Source organism: Crotalus tigris, unplaced genomic scaffold (genome assembly GCF_016545835.1).
Source record: "Crotalus tigris isolate CLP2741 ecotype Arizona unplaced genomic scaffold, ASM1654583v1 scf7180000018124.1459596, whole genome shotgun sequence".
Classification (NCBI taxonomy): Eukaryota; Metazoa; Chordata; class Lepidosauria; order Squamata; family Viperidae; genus Crotalus; species Crotalus tigris.
This window is the reverse complement of record NW_024096836.1, coordinates 451,198-478,101: the sequence shown is the minus strand read 5'-3', so window position 1 is coordinate 478,101 and position 26,904 is coordinate 451,198. Positions and strand designations below refer to the sequence as shown.

The 26,904-nt window shown below is 42.8% G+C and overlaps 1 protein-coding gene across 4 annotated transcripts in view; it reads right to left on the bottom strand.

Annotated features, from left to right (window-relative positions):
• Positions 1–8,045: 8,045 nt before the first annotated feature.
• The window catches only part of LRRC20 (leucine rich repeat containing 20), a 100,576-nt gene continuing 81,717 nt past the window's right edge, over positions 8,046–26,904 (bottom strand). Inside the window, exon 5 of one of the 4 annotated variants that reach the window (XM_039348173.1) lies at positions 8,046–8,116. In XM_039348173.1, the coding sequence (XP_039204107.1) occupies positions 8,061–8,116 (56 nt within the window). In that variant the 3' untranslated portion in view covers positions 8,046–8,060. Of the gene's footprint in view, positions 8,117–14,238; positions 14,325–16,308; positions 16,338–25,629; positions 25,656–26,904 lie in introns of those variants that run through there. The other 3 variants (XM_039348172.1, XM_039348174.1, XM_039348175.1) reach the window with 3 other exon arrangements.

Genomic DNA, 26,904 nt, shown 5'->3' with positions numbered 1-26,904 from the left:
GTTTGGGGGGGTTATATTTGTTTTGAATAGCTGTCAAGGCTTCTTTGATAGGCACTTGGGTGAAGAGGGATATGACATCGAAGCTCACTAGTAGGTCGCTGGGCTGTAAGTTTTGTTTCTTTATGATCTCTATAAACTGGAATGAGTTTTTTACGTGTGAGGTGATGGATTCTGCATAGGGCTGTAGTTGTTTGGCGAGAAATTTGGCTAGGTTTTGTAGAGGTGAGCCTATGGAGCTGACTATAGGTCTGAGTGGGGTTCCTTCTTTGTGTATCTTGGGGAGACCATAGAGTTTGGGGCATCTGGATGATTTCTCTCTGGGAATGATTCTTTGCTGGATCTCTTCGCTAATGGGGGAGGCTTTTATTTTGGATCTGGTGGTTTTTTCCAGGTAGGTGGTGGGATCTGTATTTAGGGGTTTGTATGTGGAGTCTTGGAGTAGGTTGGTTAATTTGGTTTGGTAGTCAGATGTGTTCATAACCACCGTGGCGTTGCCCTTGTCTGCTGGTAGGATTATTATGCTGGTGTCTTCTTTCAGGTTACGTAGTGCTGTCTGTTCCTCTTTGGGTAAGTTGCTTTTGGGTGGCTTGCTGGTGCAGAGGATGTTGGTGATTACAAACCTAATCCAAACAGAGCACAGCCAAGCCCCTAACCATTCAGAACACACCTCCACCCAATCAGAACACAGCCAAGCTCCCACCCAATCAGTTCATACCCCCACTGGCAGTTAAAAGGAAGAAACAGCTAAGACCACACATTGCTGCTCAAAGCACGAAGCTGAAAACACCAGCCTGAAGATGACGAATGGGACTTCGTCGAAACGTCGCCAAGACACTTCCAATTTTACGCGGGAGAAAACCCGAACAACCAAAGACCTACATACAAATACACCGAAAACATATATGTATATGTATGTAGTATGTATGATGTATGTATATGTATATGTGTATATATGTGTGTGTGTGTGTGTGTGTGTGTGTGTGTGTGTGTGTGTATGTGTGTGTGTGTGTGTGTGTATGTAGGTCTTTGGTTGTTCGGGTTTTCTCCCGCGTAAAATTGGAAGTGTCTTGGTGACGTTTCGACGAAGTCCCATTCGTCATCTTCAGGCTGGTGTTTTCAGCTTCGTGCTTTGAGCAGCAATGATCCACCCCGCACTTTGGGACAAATGCAAACAACTCGTCGTCTGGAGAGCCGACCACCCTCAAGACAGATACACACACCAACAAACTCCGAAGACTACAAGAACGCCAGAAACAAACCCCTCCTCCCTCACAGCCACACATGAAACAAACAGTACATAACATCTCAGATAGGATCCTCACCATAGCCGAAACCAATGTTCTTGCCAAAGGATTCAACTTTGCAGTCGCTCCAAAACACATCCCCACTGAAACCATTATATGTGGAGTTGAAACCAGCCTGACCAAAATCAACCCCGACGACGCCAACAGAATCAGACTCGAAATCACCAACATCCTCTGCACCAGCAAGCCACCCAAAAGCAACTTACGCAAAGAGGAACAGACAGCACTACGTAACCTGAAAGAAGGCACCAGCATAATAATCCTACCAGAAGACAAGGGCAACGCCACGGTGGGTATGAACACATCTGACTACCAAACCAAATTAACCAACCTACTCCAAGACTCCACATACAAACCCCTAAATACAGATCCCACCACTTACCTGGAAAAAATCACCAGATCCAAAATAAAAGCCTCCCCCATTAGCGAAGAGATCCAGCAAAGAATCATTCCCAGAGAGAAATCATCCAGATGCCCTAAACTCTATGGTCTCCCCAAGATACACAAAGAAGGAACCCCACTCAGACCTATAGTCAGCTCCATAGGCTCACCTCTACAAAACCTAGCCAAAATTCTCGCCAAACAACTACAGCCCTATGCAGAATCCATCACCTCACACGTAAAAAACTCATTCCAGTTTATAGAGATCATAAAGAAACAAAGCTTACAGCCCAGCGACCTACTAGTGAGCTTCGATGTAATATCCCTCTTCACCCAAGTGCCTATCAAAGAAGCCTTGACAGCTATTCAAAACAAATATAACACCCCCAAACACATCTTAGATCTGACCAACCACTGCCTATTATCCAACACATACTTATCTATAACGGACCAAAAATACAAACAACAGAAGGAGCACCCATGGGATCACCTCTCCACCTGTCATGCCAACCCACATGGGAACACTTTGAAACCCAAGCTCTAGAAAAATCGGATCACAAACCAAACTCTGGCTCAGATACATAGACGACACCTTCATAATCTGGCCACATGGGAAAGAAAAACTGGACAACTTCCTCACACACCTCAACAGCCTACACCCCAAAATACAGTTCACCATGGAAACAGAAGCTAACAACCAACTTCCCTTCCTGGATGTCTTAGTCTACAAGAAATCCAATGGCTCCCTAGGACACACCATCTACCAGAAGAAAACACACACAAACCGCTATCTGCACGCTCTCTCACACCACCACCCAGCACAGATCAACTCTGTAGCCAAGACACTCATCTCCAGAACAAAACGCTTAGCTGACGAACAACACCTAAAACCCGAACTACACACTCTCACCAATGTACTAACATCCAATGGATTCCATAGAAATAAGATTACAAACCTAATCCAAAAAGAAACCCCCACCAAAATCCAAGACAAAGAACAAGAAAACGGCAAAGCCCTCCTCCCATACATAAAAGGCACCACAGACAGAATCAGTAAGATCCTCCATAAACACAACATCAAAACAGCATTCTGCACAAACAGAAAAATATCCACCATCCTTAGAAACCCCAAAGATAAAATTGAATTAGAAAATCAAGGAGTATACGAAATCCCATGCACCACTTGTCCCACCACATACATCGGACAAACCAACAGAAGAATAAGTGCACGCATTGAAGAACATAAGAACTCAGTCAAAAAAGAGGAACCAACATCTTCCCTGGTCCAACACCTTAAAGCCACAGGACATGAAATTGACTTTAAAAATACCAGAACCATTGCCAAAAGTGAACATTTTAATAACAGAATAATCAGAGAAGCCATCGAGATAGAAAAACGCCCACACAGCATGAACAAGCGAGATGATACCTCCCGCCTACCAGCCATTTGGACACCTGCCCTTATTGACACACGACTCCCCTAACCCCAAATCTTAACCCCTCTGCAACTCATACTAAACCTGAGCACAACAAACAGAACACTACAGCGTGCCCCAGCCAATCAGAGCACAGCCAAGCCCCTAACCAATCAGAACACACCTCCACCCAATTAGAACACAGCCAAGCTCCCACCCAATCAGTTCATACCCCCACTGGCAGTTAAAAGGAAGAAACAGCGAAGACCACACATTGCTGCTCGAAGCACGAAGCTGAAAACACCAGCCTGAAGATGACGAATGGGACTTCGTCGAAACGTCGCCAAGACACTTCCAATTTTACGCGGGAGAAAACCCTAACAACCAAAGACCTACATACAAATACCCGCGAAAACCTCAGAAAACATATATATATATATATATATATATATTAGGCTTTGGTTGTTCGGTTTTTTCCCACGTAAAATTTGGAAGTTTCTTGCGCGTTTTCAGACGAAGGCCCCCATTCGTCATCTTCGGCTTTGGGACAAATCCAAACAACTCGCCGTCTGGAGACCGAAACACAGACCACCCTCAAGACAGATACACACATCAACAAACTCCGAAGACTACAAGAACGCCAGAAACAAACCCCTCCTCCCTCACAGCCACACATGAAACAAACAGTGCATAACATCTCAGATAGGATCCTCACCAAAGCTGAAACCAATGTCCTTTCCAAAGGATTCAACTTTGCAGTCGCTCCCAAACACATCCCCACTGAAACCATTACATGTGGAATTGAAACCAGTCTGACCAAAATCAACCCCGACGACGCTAACAGAATCAGACTCAAAATCACCAACATCCTCTGCACCAGCAAGCCACCCAAAAGCAACTTACCCAAAGAGGAACAGATAGCACTACGTAACCTGAAAGAAGACACCAGCATAATAATCCTACCAGCAGACAAGGGCAACGCCACGGTGGTTATGAACACATCTGACTACCAAACCAAATTAACTCCACATACAAACTCCTAAATACAGATCCCACCACCTACCTAGAAAAAAACACCAGATCCAAAATAAAAGCCTCCCCCATTAGCGAAGAGATCCAGCAAAGAATCATTCCCAGAGAAAATCATTCAGATGCCCGAAACTCTATGGTCTCCCCAAGATACACAAGGGAGGAACCCCACTCAGACCTATAGTCAGCTCCATAGGCTCACCTCTACAAAACCTAGCCAAATTTCTCGCCAAACAACTACAGCCCTATGCAGAATCTATCACCTCACACGTAAAAAACTCATTCCAGTTTATAGAGATCATAAAGAAACAAAACTTACAGCCCAGCGACCTACTAGTGAGCTTCGATGTCATATCCCTCTTCACCCAAGTGCCTATCAAAGAAGCCTTGACAGCTATCAAAACAAATATAACCCCCCCAAACACATCTTAGATCTGACCAACCACTGCCTATCCAACACATACTTCATCTATAATGGACAAAAATACAAACAAACAGAAGGAGCACCCATGGGATCACCCCTCTCACCTGTCATTGCCACCCTCTACATGGAACACTTTGAAACCCAAGCTCTAGAAAAATCGGATCACAAACCCAAACTCTGGCTCAGATACGTAGACGACACCTTCATAATCTGGCCACATGGGAAAGAAACACTGGACAACTTCCTCACACACCTCAACAGCCTACACCCCAAAATACAGTTCACCATGGAAACAGAAGCTAACAACCAACTTCCCTTCCTGGATGTCTTAGTCTACAAGAAATCCAATGGCTCCCTAGGACACACCATCTACCAGAAGAAAACACACACCAACCGCTATCTGCACGCTCTCTCACACCACCCCCCAGCACAGATCAACTCTGTAGCCAAGACACTCATCTCCAGAACAAAACGCTTAGCTGACGAACAACACCTAAAACCCGAACTACACACTCTCACCAATGTACTAACATCCAATGGATTCCATAGAAATAATATTACAAACCTAATCCAAAAAGAAACCCCCACTAAAATCCAAGACAAAGAACAAGAAAACGGCAAAGCCATCCTCCCATACATAAAAGGCATCACAGACAGAATCAGTAAGATCCTCCATAAACACAACATCAAAACAGCATTCTGCACACACAGAAAAATATCCACCATCCTTAGAAACCCCAAAGATAAAATTGAATTAGAAAATCAATGAGTATACGAAATCCCATGCACCACTTGTCCCACCACATACATCGGACAAACCAACAGAAGAATAAGTGCACGCATTGAAGAACATAAGAACTCAATCAAAAATGAGGAACCAACATCTTCCCTGGTCCAACACCTTAAAGCTACAGGACATGAAATTGACTTTAAAAATACCAGAACCATTGCCAAAAGTGAACATTTTAATAACAGAATAATCAGAGAAGCCATCGAGATAGAAAAACGCCCACACAGCATGAACAAGCGAGATGATACCTCCCGCCTACCAGCCATTTGGAAACCCGCCCTCATTGACAAACGACTCCCTAACACAAAAAATGATACCAGACCCACACTCACAAAAACCACACAGGAGGTCACCACCACACATCCACGCAAAAAACAAACCCAAAGCCACACCGATGACGAGGCACGACCACAAACCAGAAGCCAGACCACAGCTGCATCATTAGCCACTTTAAACCCCTCCAATCCATACATGAAGCAAACTGACACCCTCCATGAAGAGGAAGCACGACCACGAACGCGAAGCCAAAAAATAGCAAGGCAGCCCAAAATCTTAAACCCCTCTGCAACTCAGACTAACCTGAGCACAACCAAACAGAACACTCCCCCAGCCAATCAGAGCACAGCCAACCCCCCAGCCAATCAGAGCACAGCCAACCCCCCAGCCAATCAGAGCACAGCCAAGCCCCTAACCAATCAGACACACCTCCACCCAATCAGAACACAGCCAAGCTCCCACCCAATCAGTTCATACCCCCACTGGCAGTTAAAAGGAAGAAACAGCTAAGACCACACATTGCTGCTCGAAACACGAAGCTGAAAACACCAGCCTGAAGATGACAAATGGGACTTCGTCGAAACGTCGCCAAGACACTTCCAATTTTACGCGGGAGAAAACCCGAACAACCAAGACCTACATATATATATATATATATATATATATATATATATATATATATATATATATATATGAGGAAAGGAAGGGGAAACCAGTTAGGTTTGGAGGATTCTGTTACAAAAAAACCCAACTTTGTAAAGTACAGTTCTTATTTTCTTATTGGGTTTGCTTCCTGAACTGATCAACTTTGAAGGGCTGACATCAATAAAAATAACTTGCACCACATGTGATAATAGGTCCCTATTGCTATTTTACATTTCCAACATATAGGTGAAAGATTTGGGCCTATTTTGGCTAACCTCATGGGTGGGAAATGCCATCTGTAAAACATCTTATAAAGATTTTCCTTATAAGAAGTAGCTAAGGTGAGTTTCCTGTTTCTTTCCCACAATTCTTGCCAAATATGTAAATCAATATTAAAGCCGAAATCCTAAAGCCCATGATTATTGGAATAGGATAAGAAAATGGTTGAAAGAAATATTAATGTTGGAGATAGAGCTAAAACCTGAACTCTTTTTATTGGGTATAACCACAGATAAATATGATAAGGGAATAGTCTATTTGATGTTGCACATCTTGACTGCTGCTAGACTGGCTTCTGCACAAAAATGGAAGAACAAAGAAACTCCCACAGATGAAGAGATACTGCATAAAATACTATCTTGTGCTGAAATGGACAGGCTTACGATGGAATTGAAAAATAAAAGCAGATCAGAATATTTTGAAATCTGGGATAAATTGTACCATTGGTGGGAATCGAGGGGGACTGTTGGGGTTATAGATTAGCGATAAGATGGAAATATATGTATTCTTAGATTAGCAAATTAAGAAAATGTATTTAGTATTGTATAAAAAGTTTATATATATTTATAGAGATAAAGAATTGAATTTAAGAGGAGAAATAATTTGATAGAAATGTTCAGACTGGAATGTTACATCATGTCCAATGTTTTCTTTTTTAAAAAATTGTATTATAACTAAAAAAACTTTTTAAAAAATAAAATAAAAATAACTTGCAACCACAACTGGGGCCAGAATTCCCATTTTACCATCTTTTTTTAATTCTTAAGCAAATCACCGCAATTGTTAAGTGAATCACACGGTCATTAAGTGAACCTGGCTCCCCTCCCCCCACTGACTTTGCTTGTCTTGAGCTAGCTGGGAAGGTTGCAAAGGATGAACACGTGTCCCCCCCCCCCCGAACACTGCAACCGTCATAAATACATGCCAGTTGCCAAGATTCCAAATTTTGATCATTTGATCACAAGGATGCAAGTATGAGGACCAGTCATAATCTCTTTTTTTTTCAGTGACTCTGTAACTTTGCTAAATTAATTAAATGGTTGCTAAATTAATAGTTGTAAGTTGAGAACTACCTCTAATCAATGTGTGCCTGAATAATGGCTTACAGAAACAAAGTGACTCCCAAAATATGAACACTCCATATTCTGTCTCACTCTCTAGAACAGGGGTAGGCAACCTTGGCTCTTTTATGACTTGTGGACTTCAACTCCCAGAATTCCTGAGCCAGCACTGCTGGCTCAGGAATTCTGGGAGTTGAAGTCCACGAGTCATAAAAGAGCCAAGGTTGCCTACCCCTGCTCTAGAAATTCAACCAGAAAAAAAATCCTTTCCTGCCTTTTTAGAATCAGCTCTGCAATCCAGCTTCTATGCCTATTCAGACAGTTCTTCTGCATTACTGGACCCGTGGTATTTTTTCATACATTGTACTAATAAAATATTTGCTGCCATATAGAGAGTGCTAAAAAGAAACGGAATGACTCAAAATAGTTTCCTCATACCTGCTCGTGTGTAATCCATTACCGGTTTTGGGGGAAAAAATGAAGCAGCATCACAGCAAGATAGCAAATTCTGTCTTGCAGTATGAGAACAAGAAAAAACAGCGGATGGCTCAAATCACAATGGGGTTCATGGAAAAAGCTGAAATATTAATTATTTTGAACTGTTGTATTTTTAACAGAACTGGCAACAGCAGTAGAAATAATGACTGCAAGGTAGAAATCAATGCTGCTGTATCATTAGTAAACAAAACTGGAGTGGATTTCTATCAAAACCTTGCCTGTAGGATTCTTGACTTTTCCACACTGATAAACTTCATTAGCATTTACAAAGACTGAATTTGTAACCTGATCAAAATTTGATATAAGCATTTCAGTTAATTAAAAAAAGAATACTTAAATCTTTTTAACTTGGGGCTTCATACTACTGCAAGCAGCGGCAGTGGCATGATGTACCATATGGCATGAGGCTGCAATTGACCACAGAAGAACTCAAGCCGCGGTGTGACAGGTGTCAGGGCATGCGAGGCCTGGATGCGGCAGTCCTAAGGTAAGCAGGTAAGACATCCCCCCAAAATAAGACTTGGTGCCTCTTTTGGAGGAAAAAAAAATATATAAGACCGGGTCTTATTTTTGGGGAAACATAGTGGTATGGCTGTATTACTTTTATTCTTCTTATCCGTTCCACTACCTTCTCTTATTGGTATTAAAGTATTATTACTTTAATATTATGGTTATTATTACTTTATTTTGCACGGGATACAAATTCCTTGTGTGTCCAATCATACTTGGCCAATAAAGAATATTCTATGCTATGCTAGGCCACGCCACACCACGCCATGTCATTCCATTCCATTCCATGAGAAGCTAAAAAGAAAGCGCTAGGAGTTTCTTATTTGTCTCGTAGTTTTCAAAAAACTGGGAAAGTTGAGGAAAAAATACAAGATTTCTAAGTTTAAAATCATATATAAGATGGTTACTATGTGAAAGAAATTGGTCATGAATAATAACATAAATGAAGAAATGGACATGAGAAAGTTAAAGATGCTTGTCTCAGTTTTTTGTAAACCAGAACATACCAATTAAAAAATCAAGAGAAATAGAATTTCTGGAAATGAAAATATTTCTGATTCACAAAATAGTATTGTAGGGAGTCAGCATCCCACTCCCAGAGAATGAAATATTTTGGGGAATATTAAAAAGAGGCAGGATAGAATATTCCCCCTGAAGGAGAAGTGGGGAGAAAAAAAAATCTTAGGCAGAAACAGCCCCAGTCTCCCTTTCCTCAGGCAGAAACCTGAGGAGGCCACTCTTCAGAAATGCAGATTTGGTGATCCATTCAGAAAATATGGGGCACAGTAAACAGCTATGGGATTAAGAATTTACTTTCCCCCACTCAGCTCCAAGGAGAGGATATGACCTCCCAGCCACAATGAGAGTCAGGCAACAATAGTTAGAATACCAAAAGGGCACACTCAAGCTCAGATCAAAGTATTACACAGCAACAGGTACCTCAAAATACAAAGCTCAAAGAAGGTATTAAAAACCCATCTACTCTCAACTCCATTTTGTCAGCTGTCCCAGAACCACATGCTTTTGTTGGTTCTGCTCATCAATACACAAAAACCTTCTTTCAAAAGCAGCCTCTATTTTATTCTCAGCTTGGAACTGAACCTGCTTATTCTTTCAACAGTATCATTAAGACATATTTCATGAGGCAAAATGAATATAGTTCCTTCCCTTCTCTCACACATCTCTCTCATTATTTAATCTGAAAAAAAGTGTTTCATCCAGTTAGGAAAAAGTTCAAGTTAATAGTAAGGTTTGATTAATAGGTAAACATTAAAAGTTGCTACAGTCATGGAGTTTAATATACTTTAAAAACAAGTATAATTGTTTGTTCAAATAATTGTTATTTTTTTTCAAACATATGTTTTTGAGCCACCAAGTTACAATAATAGAATATTTCTCTGATGTATTAGAAATCTTAGATAATGTTTTAAAAGGTCTGGCTGTCAATTTTGTTATGCTGGAAGTGTGATGATTTTGGGAATACTTGACATATAATATAGGTCTGTGCAACTATTGTTCATTTTGGTTAGATAACCATAAGTTTGTCAATGCAGATTTGGGAAGAAGAATAGGGTTAAAGATGTAACATGATTTACTTATGTATAATGCAAAAACTGCCTCATAGTAATTTTTGTGGTTAACGTTTAATGCTAGACAGACTTGATTTTGTAGGGCTAAAAATATGTTCTTCCTCTTCCTTTTCTTTTTCTTTCTTTTTAGATTTTGTTTTTATTCTTTTTCTTTTGTATGTTAAAGCAAATAAACAAACTTTTAAAAATTTCAAAAATTAACCTCCATTACAGTTCTGGAGAAATTAATCAGTGCCTATTAAACAGGCATATTAAGCTATCAAAAATACAGAAATGCAGAAATCATATCCTCTTTTTGGTACAGGCTAGTAAATTGAATAGGCATTTTTTCAGCTTCTATTGCTTGTTAAAAGTAACAGCTCCTATGGCACCTGGTATAAACTGAAAATGAAATCTGACATTACTTGTTAGAAAAGGCTGCTTGACCAAGAGCCGTTACAATAGCAACAAGATAAAAATTTCAAAAATAGATCACATTTTGTGAAATATTGGCAAGGGACTGCAAATTTAGCAGGGAGCTATTTTTTTTTTAATTGAAATTTTTTTAAAATTTTACAAAAACAAAACAATTTTCCCCCAAACCTCCCCAACCCTCCCATTCCCTCCCCCGACCTTCCCAGAGCTGAATATAGGCTTAATTAAAGTTTCTTCGAAAAATCTTAAAAAAGATATAAACCATAAATAAATCTAAATACATTACTTAAAAAAATTATAAGATAATTAACAATAGTGTGTATATAAAAAACATAAATACAAAAAATAAATGTTTAGAAAAGAAAAGAATAAAGAAAAGGAAAAAAGAAGAAAGATAAAAAATATTAAATTTTAAATATAAGTTATTAAAAAAACTAAATAATATTTTTATATCCAACTTGTGTTGTATAAAATCTATCCATTTTTTCCATACCGCAACATACTTCTCTTGCGATTGATCCTTCAAGAAAGCCAAAATCTTTGCCATTTCCGCCAAATAAGAAACTTTAAGAAACCACTCTTGCAAAGTAGGCAAAGATTCCCTCTTCCAACATTGCCCTACTAACAACCTTGCGGCTGTAATTAAATTTAACATCAATGTAATCTCTTTGGTATCACAATCAGTAACAATACCTAACAAGAACAATTGTGGGGTAAATTTTACCCTCTTTCTAAAAATTCTTTGAATATTCCACCATATCTTAATCCAAAAGGCTTTTATATTTTTACACGACCACCAGATATGATAGTAAGTAGCATCCAAACATCCACATCTCCAACATTTAGGCTGTAAGTCAGGATACATACGAGACATTTTTTGTGGATCAAGATGCCATCTGTAAAACATTTTATAAAAGTTCTCCCTTAAGTTCTGGGCTTGTGTAAATTTGACATTCCTCACCCAAATAGTTTCCCAGGTATCTAGTAGAACTGGTTCACCAAAGTTTTGTGCCCATTTAATCATACATTCTTTAACTAATTCCACTTCTGAATCCAATTCTACTAACACCCCATAAATTCTCTTAATGTGAGTTCGTCTTTGATCTTTTAGTTGTTTGAAAAAGTTTTCATCTTCTCTAAGCAAACACACGTTACGATCTATCTTCCATCTATCCACTATTTGTCTATACTGAAACCATGAGTATATAATATTTTCTTGTGCTAAATCTTCCAAAGATTTTAACTGCCAATTTTGACCATCCCATCTAAGTAATTGTGCGTAAGAAACACTATCCATCTTAACTCCTCTCCTTATCCCTTCTATTGCATGCCGTGGTATGGCCCATAATGGAATTTTGGAATCACTTCTGTAATATTTCCTCCATACCCGAAGTAAAGAAATCCTTATAATATGAGATTTAAAAACCCTATCAACCTTTTTATTAAAAATTAAATAGGCATGCCATCCAAAAAGTAAATCCCAACCCTCCAAGAGGAGTATTTCTACATTTGTTAAATTAAGCCAATCACTTATTAATGTTAAAACCACAGCCTCATAATACAATTTCAAGTTCGGTACCTTGAGTCCACCTCTCTCGCGAATATCTTGTATGATTTTAAGTTTTACTCTTGGTTTTTTCCCTGCCCAAATGAATTTATTAATGCCTTTCTGCCTACATTCATTCAGAACTATTAAAATATGGGAAAGATAACTCAGAACCTCTTTTTTTCTTGTTTTCAAGTTCAAAAAGGCATTTCTATTCAATGATTTTGCCGATTTGTTGGAATATATGCATTTTAAAATTTAGGCTTTCATTTTGAAAATAATAGGCAGTGATGTCAATCCAGCTTGTGTGATGCCTGTAAGTTTGTACTGAATGCAGTATTTGAGCTGCTGCTGGATATCAACATAAATGCAGACATATATTTTTAAACATACCAAATAAATATCTCTGTGTCTAAAATCGACAGGGCACCGCCGATGTAAATACTGAACTTTGCCACCACACACTACAGTATAAATTAGTAACTGACGTTTCTTTGAAAGATGATTAAGTGTTATTTGGAAACATAAATATATTACTCATTTGTATTTAGATGTGTTTTCTGCCTTAAAACCGTTTCTTAAGTGTGACATGATACAATTGTGAAACAAAGGATGGAATTTTGCTACAAATCACCAGGCAACCAAGGAATCAGATTAAACTTTGATCCAATTAATCATCCAAGATACGTTCATTGTGTATATGTATAAATAAAACAAACAGAATAACTTATATTACCAGATGTTTTTATAGAGGTGAATCCAGGATACAAAGAAGTTAGTTTATACTTTGTCATAACAGCTCCGTCTGTTATTGTGATTCTGAATATGAAATGATTTGTCCTTGAGCTGACTTAGAATTGTCTGGGTAGAATTCAAACTATCATCTGTTTTTAATTTCAGAGCCTATTTTTCTCTTCCAAAAGTCAGAATTCTTGACTTATTTTTATCATTTGCTAATTACAACTTTGAATTATTTTACAGTTCATATTATTATTATTCCTGAGCCTTTAATCACATTGTGGATAGGAAATTGAGGCTACATTCACTCAGTGCTCTAAAAGAAAAATGTTTTCAGGTGATTTTGGTTTAGTATAATGTGCAAATCCAGGTCACCTGTGGTCTATAAAGATGTGTAACATATTACCAAAGTCCCTAGTGCAGTGATGGCGAACCTTTTAGAGACTGAGTGCCCAAAAACTGGCCCTGCCCCTGCTCCACCCCTGCCCCGCCCCCTCTCTGCGCCACCCTGCCTGCCCGCAGGGCCACTCACTGCCTCCAGGGCCTGCCGCAGATTGCCCAGGCAACCCAGCAGCACCATGGCGGCTACGCCCTCTGCCAACGTCCTGCAGCATCAACTGTGCGAGATGGGGCATGAGGGCAGAGTCTTGTCTATGCTGCCTGGCTGCCAAGTCCTTGGCTGCGCTGCTCTGTGTGGGCCACGCTCGGGGGCAACTCTCCTCCAGGGAGGCTGCTGGTGAGGTGGCAAGGCTGGGGCAACAGCACGTGTGCCCACAGAGAGGGCTCCGAGTGCCGCCTCTGCCATAGGTTCGCCACCACTGCCCAAGGAGGTATAAAGCCCTAGTTTTGGGGTGAGGCACATGCCTAAAAATCAAACTAGGATGGGGGGGTAGAGCTGCCCCACACGCCCCATGCCTACTTACTGTTGTAGCCTGCCTCTTCTTGCCAGCCCACTTCTTCTGCAGAGTCCCCAGCCTGCATTTCGCAGTCAGAGGCCTTTCCGGAAAGCCTCTGCAACCAAGAACCAAGCTATGGATTCAATCCGTAGCTCAGTTCTCGGCTACAGAGGCCTACCAGAAAGGCTTCTGACTGCGAAATGCAGGCTGGCGCTCCATTCTCAGCTGCTGGGGCAACAGCATGTCTGCCCACAGAGAGGGCTCTGAGTGCCGCCTCTGGCACCCGTGCCATAGGTTTGCCACCACTGCTCTAGTGATTAGCTGGTAATGTGTTTTTATGAGGGCTTGTAAGAAAGGTAGGAAAGGTTTTACTCTTTTCCCACTGTGACTCTTATTGATTCAGGTGCTGTAGGAACTAAACTAAATCTTGTCTTCTCTAATCCCAAAGCTGAAACATCTCATTGACATATCTTACCTATGCATTTGGTATTCTCTGCAGCTGTCATTACAGCACTTCTGTTGAGTTCACCTGTAAGCAATTTGCATTGTATCAATAATAATCGTGATCTTATAGCTTTGTCATCCATTTTTTTCTAGATTGTGCCATCATATTGGAGAAAAAAAATGTTATGCACCTGAAAATGGCCAATGAAGCACAAATTTTCAGAGAATTCATGAAGAATATACAGCTGATAAAAAGTTGTGGATATGGAACAGATCATTATTTAGCAGTTTTAAATATAGAGTTGAAGGAAGGTTGGTGAGGATGATAAAGGTGGAAGTGAACCATACAAAAGAATAAAGGTTAGGTTGTATAATGCCTCATGCTTATTTACTGTGTTTATAGATAAATATTTCAGGAATGCTTGTGGTGATGGTAGAAATGGGGTCATAAGATAACCAAAATTATTTTTAGTGAATGTCAATTAGAGTGCATGGTAAGGCAAGGACTAGTCCAGGGGTAGGCAACCTTGGCTCTTTCATGACTCATGGACTTCAACTCCCAGAATTCCTGAGCCAGCCAAGCTGGTTCAGGAATTCTGGGAGTTGAAGTCCACGTGTCATAAAAGAGCCAAGGTTGCTTACCTCTGGACTAGGAGCACATTTCCTGAATTTGACTGGGAAAATGAGAGTTTTGCAAGATATATGCAAATATCGACTTACGACCACAAATGAGCCCAACATTTCTGTCGTTAAGTGAGATGTTTGTTAAGTGAATTTTGTCCCATTTTAGGACCTTTCTTACCACAGTTGTTAAATGAATCACTGCAGTTGTTAATTTAGTAGCACAGTTGTAAAGTGAACCTGGCTTCCCCACTGATTTTGCTTGTCAGAAGGCTGCAGAAGGGGATCACGTGATCCTGGGACACTGCGACCGTCATAAATGTGAGTCAGTTGCCAAGCGTCTGAATTTTGGCACTTGGCAATGCTGCAACAGTTGTGTGAAAAATGATCATAAGTCGCTTCTTTTAGTGCAGTGGTAACTTAGAACAGTTCACTAAACAAACTGTTGTAAGTTGAGAACTACCTGTACTGAAAACCTTAAGCAAGCAGATGAATTTATGTATCTCAGCAAAATATTTTTTAAAGATGGGCAAACAGATGGAGAAATTTGTGAGGTGCGTAAATTCTGTTAAAAAGTTAACAGACAATATGTGGTTTACTGCAAGAAATGCAAGTTTGTCAAAATAAAGAAAAATAGCTGCCTCTCAGAATGCCTTTTCACCCGCTTCATTATACTGGCAAAGATTTTGCTTTCCTGAAGTATAAACTAAATTGGAGAATGCACTGGAGAAGTAGTAGAGATAAACCCTAATGGGGACAAATTTCAACCAGATCATAATAAAGATATTTCAAAGGACCCCCCCACACACAAAAAAAATCAAAGCTGTGCTTTTTATGTATTTTCTTGCTGTGCAAGCAGGACACCGAAGGAAAGATAATGGATGCTTTTGAATTATGCAAGCAGAAACTCAGATACTTTGGACACCTGATGTGAAGGGATGATGGACCCAAAAAATGAATATATTTGGCAAGATAAAGGGAAATAGAAGCTATCTTCACAAGACAACTGACAGCATCAAAGAGATTATTGGAATATCCTGGGAAGAAATGATTTATTGCTAAAGATGAGGGTGAGCTTTAATCCATCAGTCACTATGGAACCTGACTCAGTAGCAGATAATAAATAACTATTAAGTATTTATTTCTATTGAAAATCTCCAACCTCCCATACATCTAAACAAATTAAAAACCTATTATATGGAATTTAAAATTTATAATTATATAATTTATGCATTTGGTTTGAAATAAGGCACATTATCAGGGTATTAGAGCATCTAAAAAGATTAATCTGAAGTGCAGTCAAGTCACACTAAATTACTAGCTTTGTAACACCACTGAGATAAAAGCGGTAAATAGCTTCTAGTAACAAGGCAGGGAGAAACTGAAAATGACATACTGTATATAGGGAGAATGCTTTCTGAAAATGATTTCTTACGGACTTTGATTTCTTTTCAACTGGTATTCTATATCTTCTCTCCTTTTAAAGCAAAAGCAAACATTTGCCCAAATTACTAGAAAAATATAGTACAATACAAACTCGTAGCTTTATTCAGTCTTATCTTCTTCCTGAAGCAAAACATTAGGTTTCTTGTGTTTCTAAATACAATTTCCAAGCACAAATAGAAATATGTGTAAGATGTTCCCTATGTAAAGGTCTTCATCAAGATGTAGAAGGCCCTTCTTTACAAAAAATATGTCTTCTTTCCTATCTCCAAAGTAACTACTACATATTTTTCCCCATCTCATTTAATTTGATCAACTGCCTGGACCAGAACTATGCTGGCTTTTGGTGATATCTCACCCTAAATATCACCTGTTTAAGTCTCCTATCCTACTTGTTCCTTGTTTGTCCTGTTAAATGGCTTCACTCTTTACAGTACGGCCTACAGAATCTGAAATTGCTTCTGAGGTTGCATTCGTACATCTACAGTACCTCTTATTTTCTTTAAATTCCACCTTCAGGACTCAATTTCTCCACTGTCTTTAACACAAAGTTTATCAAAACTATGCCACCCTGAAATTAAACTTAAAGAAATGAAGCCAAAAAGTAAAACAGACATAATGCAAGTAATCAAAAATACTTGTTTACATCTAAACAAGTGTACTTAACCCATAACTTTGATTCTGGAGACAAAGAAAGTCCCAATGCAGAATGTATTCTTGGCAACATCTTAATACAGGTTTAATACTGAAAACTTTTTTCTGAGGTGCAAAGTAAAAGCAACATTTGGGGCTGCAAGAAGCATACATATATGTTTCATTATTAAACAAATGGAGAGTTGCTGGAAGGCAGGCAGCCTATAAGTGGTATAAATAATAAATTAATAAATTTGAGACTGTTAAGTCCTTAGGGAGCTATCTTTAGATCCTTTTTGTAAAGCACATTCACATTCAAGTGACCACAAAAATAATATATATTACATGCAGACTATATACAAATAACTATTAGGTTGCATCCTGAATTATAGTTAAAGTAGAAATTGAGTCATGTTGATTTCAATAGGACTGCTCTAAAATAATTTGTCTAGCGACTCTGACCTAAAAATAACTATAAATTTTCCACAGATCTGCAATATTCCTACAAAATTCCTATAAATATACTTTGAAAGTTAGGCACTGCCTCTTAAAAACACTTTTTACTGATTCAAATGAATATGAGTATTCTGAACTTCAAATATTGATTCAAACTCACCAGTGCACAGTAGTCTCGATAACATGCTGTTTGTTTGGACTCTGATAAATTTGCCATCTTAAAAAAGGTAATTTCAGTGAAAATAATTGCTGAGACCAATGTCAGCACAGCTGGTTATCAGCTACTTAGTAGTTAACCAGAAAGCCTGTGATGTATTGGGTCATTGTTTCAAAGATATTTCCTTACCTAAACAGAGAAACAGAATGACCACAGATGGGCAAAATAAACGAGTGGGAAAGGAGGTACTTGTGATTTCCTGCTGGCTTCCCCATTGAGTTTCCTTGTGAGAAGCTGGTAGGGAACATCCTCCTCCTCCTGGGTTGACTCACAGAACTAATCACTACTTTGCTGGGGGGGAGGGAACAAAAAGAGCTATGAACCATGAGGAAAACTGCATTCCCACTTCTCATCCCAGCATCTTCCCAAGGGCCCTCTCCTTCCAGGAAAGACAAAAGCTCATTGATCAACTGCTGGTTTCCTCCAGCCAGACCTATCATGCCAGCAGGCATCTAAGTAGATCCCTCATCTTTCATTCAGAGCCCACTGTTGTTAAGTTGTTTGAAATTTCAGCTTTGGTTCTAAAGCAACCAATTGCTACTTATCCATCAGACCTTACCACAGCCACTTGGGGCAACAGTAATAGCAACAATGATTTCTGTCTTCCTGCAGGCTTCCCCATTGACTTTACTTGTGAGAAGCTGGTAGGAATCATTGGAAATCACCCCTGCTCTTTCTTGACTAACCCACAGAACTGCCGGTCACTTTGCTGTGGGGAAGGGAAACAAAGGGAGCTGCTGACTACAAGGAAAGCTGCATCCCTGTTTTCCAACCTGGTGTGTCCCCAAGGCCCTCTCCCTCCAAGAAGGAAGAAGATCTTCTCATCAACTGCTAGCACCCTTAGCCACCTCCATTTTGCCACCAGGCTTCCAAGTCATCCATTCATCCTTCCCTTGCTGCCCACCACCATTAAAGAGTTTTCAGATTTCAGTTTCAGTTCCAAAGCAGCCAATTGCTGCTCACCTGTCAGGACTTGGCCCAGACAATTGCCTGTGGGGACCAGAGGAGGCAAGAAAAGAGGCAGGGATAAACCCCTCCCATCTTTCCTTGTACCAAATAACCTACAGATTTCTGGGAAGTCCACAACCTAAGATTTCTGGGAAGGCTTGATGGTGCTGACATGGCTACATCTCAGCCAAGTTTCAATCTCATTGGACTAATGGGTCCCAGATTTTGTTTTGTTTTAAGTTGGCCCATTTGAAGTTGAACTTGTTGAGAGGGGGCGTTGTCTTACCTGAACGCCTTTTCTCAGCACCGAGATGGAGAATCCACCAATGGGTTGAGACTGTATTCCTGCCCAATCAGATCAGTCAGCCAAAGTTGCCATGCCGTCCTGGACCATGAGATCCCAGTCTTGACGCGAGCGAAGCCATTGACTGACAGCAAGACGTTGTGGCTCACCATTAACTAACCCTGGACCTATATGACCTACGAGGGTGGGAGTGGATTCTCCATCTCCGTGCTGAGAAAAGGCATTCAGGTAAGACAACGCCCCTTCTCCAGCACTGGAGATGGAGAATCCACCAATGGGACATACCAAAGCCTACTGTCCCTGAGGGTGGGAAATAGACTGGTCCCGTGTGCTACTTTGGTGTATGACCTGCTGGAGAACCCTTCTACCAAAGGAGGCCTCTGCAGAGGAAAATCTATCAATTTTATAGTGACGGATGAAGGGTGATGGCGAGGCCCATGTGGCCGCTCTGCAAACTTCCTCAATGGAAGCTTGAGTGGCTCATGCCGCGGAGGTGGCTGCACTCCATGTGGAGTGTGCTGTAACCTGTCTGGGAATTGGCAATGCCTCAGCCTGATACGCCCCGGCGATGCATGCTCTGATCCACCTACCAATTGTGGAAGAGGAAGCCTTCCAACCCCTGGAGGAGGAGTGGAAGGATACAAAAAGAGTTTCTGAACTGCGGAATTCCGCTGTTCGTGATATATAGTACCTAAGAGCCCTATGGACATCCAATGTATGCCATTGACGCTCCAGGTCGTGCGCTGGATTCAGACAGAAGTCCGGTAGCACTATCTCCTGTGACCTGTGAAATAAGGAATTGACTTTTGGGATGAAAGTGGGGTCTAGTCACAGAACTACTCGATCCCTGTGGAAGAAACAGAGGTCATCCTGTATCGAGAGTGTCGCTAATTCAGAGATATGTCAAGCTGACGTAATTGCCATTAAAAAGGCTACCTTATGGGACAGGTAGTGGATGTCGCATTCCTTCAGTGGTAAGCGCCCATAAGACCCGTGGTAAATCCCACGAAGGGTACCTGTGCACGATGGAAGGCCTGATATTCACGGCCCCTTTAAGAAAGGAACGGAGTAAAGGATGATGGCTCAGTGACTCCACCGAGTTACAAGAGAGAACCGTGGAGAGGGCGGCGATCTGTCTGCGTAGTGTGCTTGGGGCCAGGCCCCTCTCCAGACCGTCTAATAAGTAATCCAAGATGTTGGGAACCATTAGTTCCCTGATGGACAGGTTCCGGCCGGAACACCAAGATTGAAAGTTTTTCCACATGACCTCGTATATGCAATTTGTGGAAGGGCAGCGAGAAGCCTGAATTACCCTGATGACCCCTTGTGAAGAAGTTCCCTTGTTAAGATCGAGCGCTCAAGTGCCAGACGGCTAATTTTAGCCATTAGGGTTCTGGATGGAGAATCACCCCCTGACTGAGAGAGACCCGGTCCGGAGGGATCCGCCACAGGTCTGTGATGGAGAGGCTCCTCAGGTCGGTGAACCAAGGTCTCCTTGGCCAATACGGGGCCACCAGGAGTATCTTGGCTCGCTCCTGAAGGAGTTTGTGTATTACCGCCAGAAGAAGAGGTAAAGGCGTAAAGCAGACCCTGTGGCCATGCACTCCGGAGCGCATCTGCCTGTTCTGCTCCCGTGGATGGGAACCGGGAGAAGAAGCGAGTCAACTGGGCATTGGACGGTAATGCGAAGAGGTCTACTAGTGGCCGGCTGAAGCGGTGACAGATTTCTTTGAAGACTCTCGGATGGAGGCGCCATTCCAAGTGGTCTATTGTTGTCCTGCTCAGTAAGTCGGCCTGAGTGTTTGCTTCCCCTGAAATATGATCGGGCTTGATTGAGGCCAGGTTCTGTTCCGCCCAGGATCCCAGCAGGAGGGACTCGGACCATAGAGAGCAGGATTGAGTGCCCCCTTGGCGATTTATGTGGGCCTTGGCGGACACATTGTCCATGAGGACTAGTACGTGCCTCCATGCTAACAAGTTGTGGAAGTGTCGTAGGGCTAGGTGGATGGCTTGTAGTTCGAGCCAGTTTATGTTGTGTCGAAGGTCTGATGCGGACCAACAGCCCTGCATCCACTTGGTCCGGAGGTGTGCTCCCCAACTGAACAGACTTGCGTCGGTTGTGAGGACTAACCTGTCTGGCTCTCTGAAGTCTGAGCCTCTGAATGTGGCTGGAGACAGCCACCACGCGAGGGAACGCCGCACCCTTTGTGGCAGTCTTACCCTCTTCTGGGACGCGCTGAGATTCTGCCTCTGGAAGGGAAACATGAACCATTGTAGCTCTTGGGAGTGGAATCTGGACCATGGAACAATTGCTATGGTCGAGATCATCTTCCCCAGCAATTGGGAAAGACTGGCCAACGTTACTGACTGGCACTGGCGTATTTGGAGCACTGACTCCCTTATGCTGTTCCGGTGCTCTTGGGATAGGTATACCCGGCACTCCACTGTGTCTATGATGGCCCCAAAGTGCAACAGTCTTGTTGTGGGTATCAAGTGGCTCTTGGGGAAGTTCACCAAGAACCCGTGATCCTGGAGCAGTTTTATCATTAGTTCTAGGTCCGTCAGGGCGGACCGGGTGGACGATGACTGAATTAATATGTCGTCCAGATAACATTGGACACTGACTGGTATTGTCCTTAAATGAGCTGCCAGAACCGCCAGGATTTTGGTGAACACCCTGGGAGCCGATGACAGACCAAATGGGAGTGCCCTGTATTGGAAGTGGTGTCCCTTGTATGTGAACCGTAGAAAATGGTGGTGGGCCAGAGAGATAGGGATATGAAGATATGCCTCGGTGAGGTCGATAGATGTCAATAGATCCCCTTTTCTTACGCTTCCCAAGATGGAGCGAAGCGTTTGCATTTTGAATTTGCGATATGCCAGATGGAAATTCAGGCCTTTGAGATCTAGAATGGCTCTCCATCCCCCCGATGCCTTGGGGACGACAAAGAGTATGGAGTAAAATCCCTAGCCTCTCTGGTCCAGAAGTACCGGTTCTATGGCCTGTATACTTAGTAGATGTTGAATGGCTTTGTTCATGAGTCCTTTCTTTGTTCGGTTTCAGGGTTAGGGGCAAGAGAGGAACTGGTTTGGGGGTTTGGAGAGGAATTCTAGGGATAGGCCGGGACGTATGGTGTTGATCACCCATACGTCCATGGTGGTGACTTCCCACTGGTGGGCAAACAGGGAAAGTCTGCCCCCTATGGGAAGTGCTGATGGGGAGTCATCTGGAGTGGCGGAATGGCCGGCTGCTCCCGCGAAAGGGCCGCTTGCCCTGCACTTGTTGTCTGGGCCTAGTGGTTTGTCTATCTGCCTGTCTCTTCTGCCTATCTTGTCTAGCCTGGAAGGGTTGCGATGGCTGGGAGAAGCTGAACCTAGCTCCCGCATGAAAGGACTGCTTCCTTGAATAGTGGCCGGGACGTCTGTCCGGCCTCTTCAGGAGGTGATTGAGGACCCTGCGCTTGTCCTTGTTTTCTGTTAGATAAGGATTTAGCGCATCCCCAAATAGCTTGCCTCCCTGGTATGGAGCGGCTGCCAGCTTCCATTTGGATTTTGCATCGGCTTGCCAGTGTTTCAGCCAAAGCATGCGCCGGCCGGTGATGCTGGAGGCTATGGCCCTTGCTGAAAATCTGGCAGCCTGGAGTGTTGTGTCTGCCGCATACTCCGTGGCCGCTACCATCTTACTGAGGTCCTGGTGTGTGCAGATGTCCTCCGCCAGGACCTGGGTCTGTAACTGTCGGAGCCAACGAGTGTGGCTCTGCTAAAGAAGGAAGCGGATGTTGCGGCCCTGATTGCCCATGCGGTTGTTTGGTGTGTTCTGCAGTATGTGGACTCACATGTGCGGTCCTCAGCCTTGAGGGCCTCAGAAAAGTCCCCGAATATGGCGGTGGACGATACTAGGGGCCCTAGGGGCTCGTCCACCTTCGGTACTTCCAAAGCCTCTTCGGGCTCTTTGGCTACGTTATACAACTTCTTGTTGGTGTTACCTGGGAGAGGGAGGGAAGCCAGGGAGGACCATTGTTTCCGGACCGCGTTCAGGAACAATGAGGTGCATGGGATGCGGTGCTGGGCCGTTACCGGTTCGAAGAAGTTCGGGTCCGCCTCCACATCAGGGAGAACAGGAATCGGTTCTGTTAAAGTCCCCGATCCAAGATGAGCGGTGGATGTTGCCTTACATAGTAGGTTGACAAAAAAGGAGGGGTTAAAGAGCCCGCTGAATGAAGGTACTTCAGGAGGGAGGTCCTCCTCCTCAGAAATTTGGCCCTCTTGTTCTATGGTGGCCTGGTCGAGATAAGAATCCTCGGAAACATATGACCCCGATGGAGAAGAGGGATATTGATGGGTCTCTGTCCCCTGTTGTTGAACGAGGTGGGACGTGCTCGTTCCCAGCTTGGGAGCCTGAGTCCTAGCCTCGAGGGCCTGGTCTACTGCTTGTGCGATCAGTATGGCTAAGCGATCCTCCAAGGGTAAGGGGACCGTCTCGCTAGGGCATAGCCCTGCTGCCGTGGGTGTGAAGGTGGCCTCGGGAGCCTCCTGAGACACACATGGGGAAGAGGATTGGGAGAGAGAAGAGAACTCACCTGTCCCGCAGCATGCCGGGGACTGCGAGGATTCCCCCATTGACCAAACTCCCAGGAGGGAAGTTGGGGCCCCCAAGAGAAAGTCGGGGGCTATGATTCCAGCTTGAATCTTTTCTAGTCTGGCCCTCTTCTGTGCCAGAAGAGAACTCCTTTTCTAGGGCCTGATGTCTCCTGCTGGCCAGTTTTTCTGTCTTTCTGGAAGATTTCTTGGTAGACCTGGCCTTAGTGGCCACCGTCTTATCAATGCCTTCTGGATCAGGTAAACCTGATGAGGATGGCAAGGCTCCTGTCGAGGGAAGGATAGCTCCTCCATTCTCCGATAGTACAGGGACCACAGTAGGGGGCCCTCTGGTATCTGGAGAATATAACTCTGGGTAAGGACAGATGTACTACAGGGGACGCCTGGAACCCAAGTACAGCCTCCGCGTGGGTAAGGATAGGCGCACTGTTGGGGGCCACCTGAAAACCACAATGGCTGTGCACGGATAAGGATAGACACACTACTGGGGGTGCCTGGAATCCGGCTTAGTAAGCTGTGGATAAGGACAAGCACACGACTGGGGGTGCCTGGAATCCACGCAGTTGTTAACTGGATAAGGACAGACACACTACAGGGGGTGCCTGGAATCCGGATGGAGCCAATCCGTAGATATTGATGGGATAGGAGCCAAGAGACACCAGGGCCTGAAAGATGGAGTACCAGGGAGTACCTCAATCTAATCGCCCTTGGGGGGGGCTAGGGAGGCCTAGAGTCCTTCTTTGACGGTAGGCCTCTGTTTGCCTTGGTTAGCCCTTATAAAATTGTCAGCAGATGAGGTCGCTTCCCCCCCCCCGTGGTGGAGTTTCAAGCCTAATTGCTTAACCTTTTAATTTAGATAATGTTTTCCGGCACTGTCACCTGGTGAGGCCTTAGCCTCAGAGTTCTCCCCCCGCGGTGGTTGGGAAGCGACTCCCTCGCCAGACTTGTCAGCCTATGTAGGCTGCACGGTAGGCTTAGTTAAGTAGGCCATGCGATGAATAGGTGGCTAAACATGTGCAAAATGGCGGCCGTGCATGTGCAGTGGCTCTCTTGTCCGAGCCTGCGTTCTTTGGCCTATCCAGGCCATGTGCGTCTAACAAAGGGGTCGCGCGTGCGCCGCACCGATTTTAAAATGGTGGCCCGTGTGGAGAGAATGCTCTCCCAGCATCCTGGAAGCTAGTTGCTTAAATGGAGAAAAACGGAACAGTCCTGGTTTCTGGCTTCCCCGCGGCCGCCCGACAGCTGATCCGCACTTGTTCCACGTGATAGCCTGTGCGCGCACCCCTCTTCGCCAGCAGATTCCGCCCCTCCAAAAAAAACGCTTGTGGGTCCGGAATGGCCCCCCGAACGGCCGCTGAGTAAGCTGAGGAACCTTCCCTGTGACTAAACTCTTCGGCGGAGCTGCAGCCACAAGCTTCTCTCCCCGAACGCGTTTCCCGACTGGCTGGACTAACGGCCGTTAGTCCAGACTGTTAGATCAGGGGCTTGCTCCCCCCTTTGGGAATGGTGGGGGGGGAATGTGGGGAGGTGGGGGGGAAGGAAGGAGACTCTTCCTTAACGAAGGTCTGATACCTCCTCAATAATGTGGAGAATCTGCTGTCTCTAGTAATTTAGAATTTGGTAAGTAGATCTAATTTAAAGAAAATAATTCATCTAACTCTGCTGCGGAAAAGGAATCCACCAATGGAGATTCTACTTGCCTAGAGCCAAAATTGCACGTCTGCCAAGTGGGTGAGATCAGTCAAGACTGGGATCTCGTGGTCCAGGACGGGCATGGCAACTTTGGCTGACTGATCTGATTGGGCAGGAATACAGTCTCAATCCATTGGTGGATTCTCCATCTCCAGTGCTGGAGAATATCTTGATTTCTAGTGGTTAAAAAAAAGCAAGCCAAATAAATACCATAAATTTTGAAATAGAAAACATTTAAGACAATAGCGAAGGTTCCAAGATTGCAGCATAAAATTATCCAGGAAATCACTAACAGACCAATTAAAGAACCATCTAGGGATGTACAGGTTTTTCTAGTTTTGTCTAAAATCAGTATTTATGACTGTATATTTAGAAAAAAAAATTGAGTAAAAATGGAATCCATGACAAGTAATAAGATGCTCACCAATAGGAACACCAATATTTGCCTCATGTTCACCAAAAAGCTGGCCTTTCAAAGTTCTGGAGGTCTGTTCAATGGAGACCTAAGTCAGAAGTAGAAATTTTGGCATACATGGGCAGCATTATTATGTTTCACAGAAATATAATGCCATATTTATAACATCAGCTGTCAATAGTGGAGATGGAATCATGGTTTGGGAAGGACCTGGTCAATTGTCAAAAACAGATTGTCAAAAAAACAAATTGTCAAAAACAGATCATGCCAGACAAACCTTATTCTTTGACCAAGTGACAAAATTAGTGGATCAGAGGAATGCTGTGGATATAATTTACCTGGACTTCAGTAAGGCATTTGATAAAGTATCAACCTATTACTCGATAAGATAGAAAAATGTGGGTTAGACAGCATCACCACCAGATGGATTCGTAGTTGGCTGACCAGCCGTATTCAGCGTGTGGTCTTCAATGGAACCGCATTTACATGGAGGGAAGTGTATAGTGGGGTGCCCCAGGTCTCTGTTCTAGGCCCAGTCCTCTTCAACATCTTCATCAACAATTTGGACAAGGGGATAGATGGGGAACTCATCAAATTTGTGGATGACACCAAGCTGGCAGGAATAGCCAACACTCCAGAAGACAGGCTTAAGATATAGTAGGACCTGGACAGACTTGAAGACTGGGCGCTATCTAACAAAATGAAAGTCAATGGTGAAAAAAGTAAGGTTCTACATTTAGGCAAGAAAAATCAAATGTACAGGTATAGTATAGGGGGTACCTTGCTCAATAGTAGTAACTGTGAGAGGGACAATCACTTAAATATGAGCCAGCAGTGTGCTGCAATTGGCAAAAAAGCCAACACAGTGCTGGGCTGCATTAACAGAGGGATAGAATCAAGATCACATGAAGTATTAATACCAGCCATTTGTCCGAAATGGTGTAGGGTTTCCTGCCTGAGCAGCAGGTTGGACTCGATGACATCCAAGGTCCCTTCCAACTTTTATTTTATTTTTTTTTTATTGAAAATTTTTTAAAATTTTTTTACAAAAAGCAAAAAAAAAAAAAAAAAACAACCTTAACCCACCCACCCCAATCCTCCCTCTCCATCCCCCCCCGAGCTTCCCAGAGCTGAGTATAGGCTTAATTAAAATCTTTAAGAATCTTAAAAAAAAATTGAAAAAGTATAAATCATAAATATATCTAAATACCTTACATAAACAACTTATAAAGTAATTAAGAATAAAATATATGTAAAAAAGCATAACTATTAAAAAAAAAAGTACTTGAGAGAAAAAAAGATAATAACAAAAAAGAAGAAAGAAAGAAGAAAAGAGA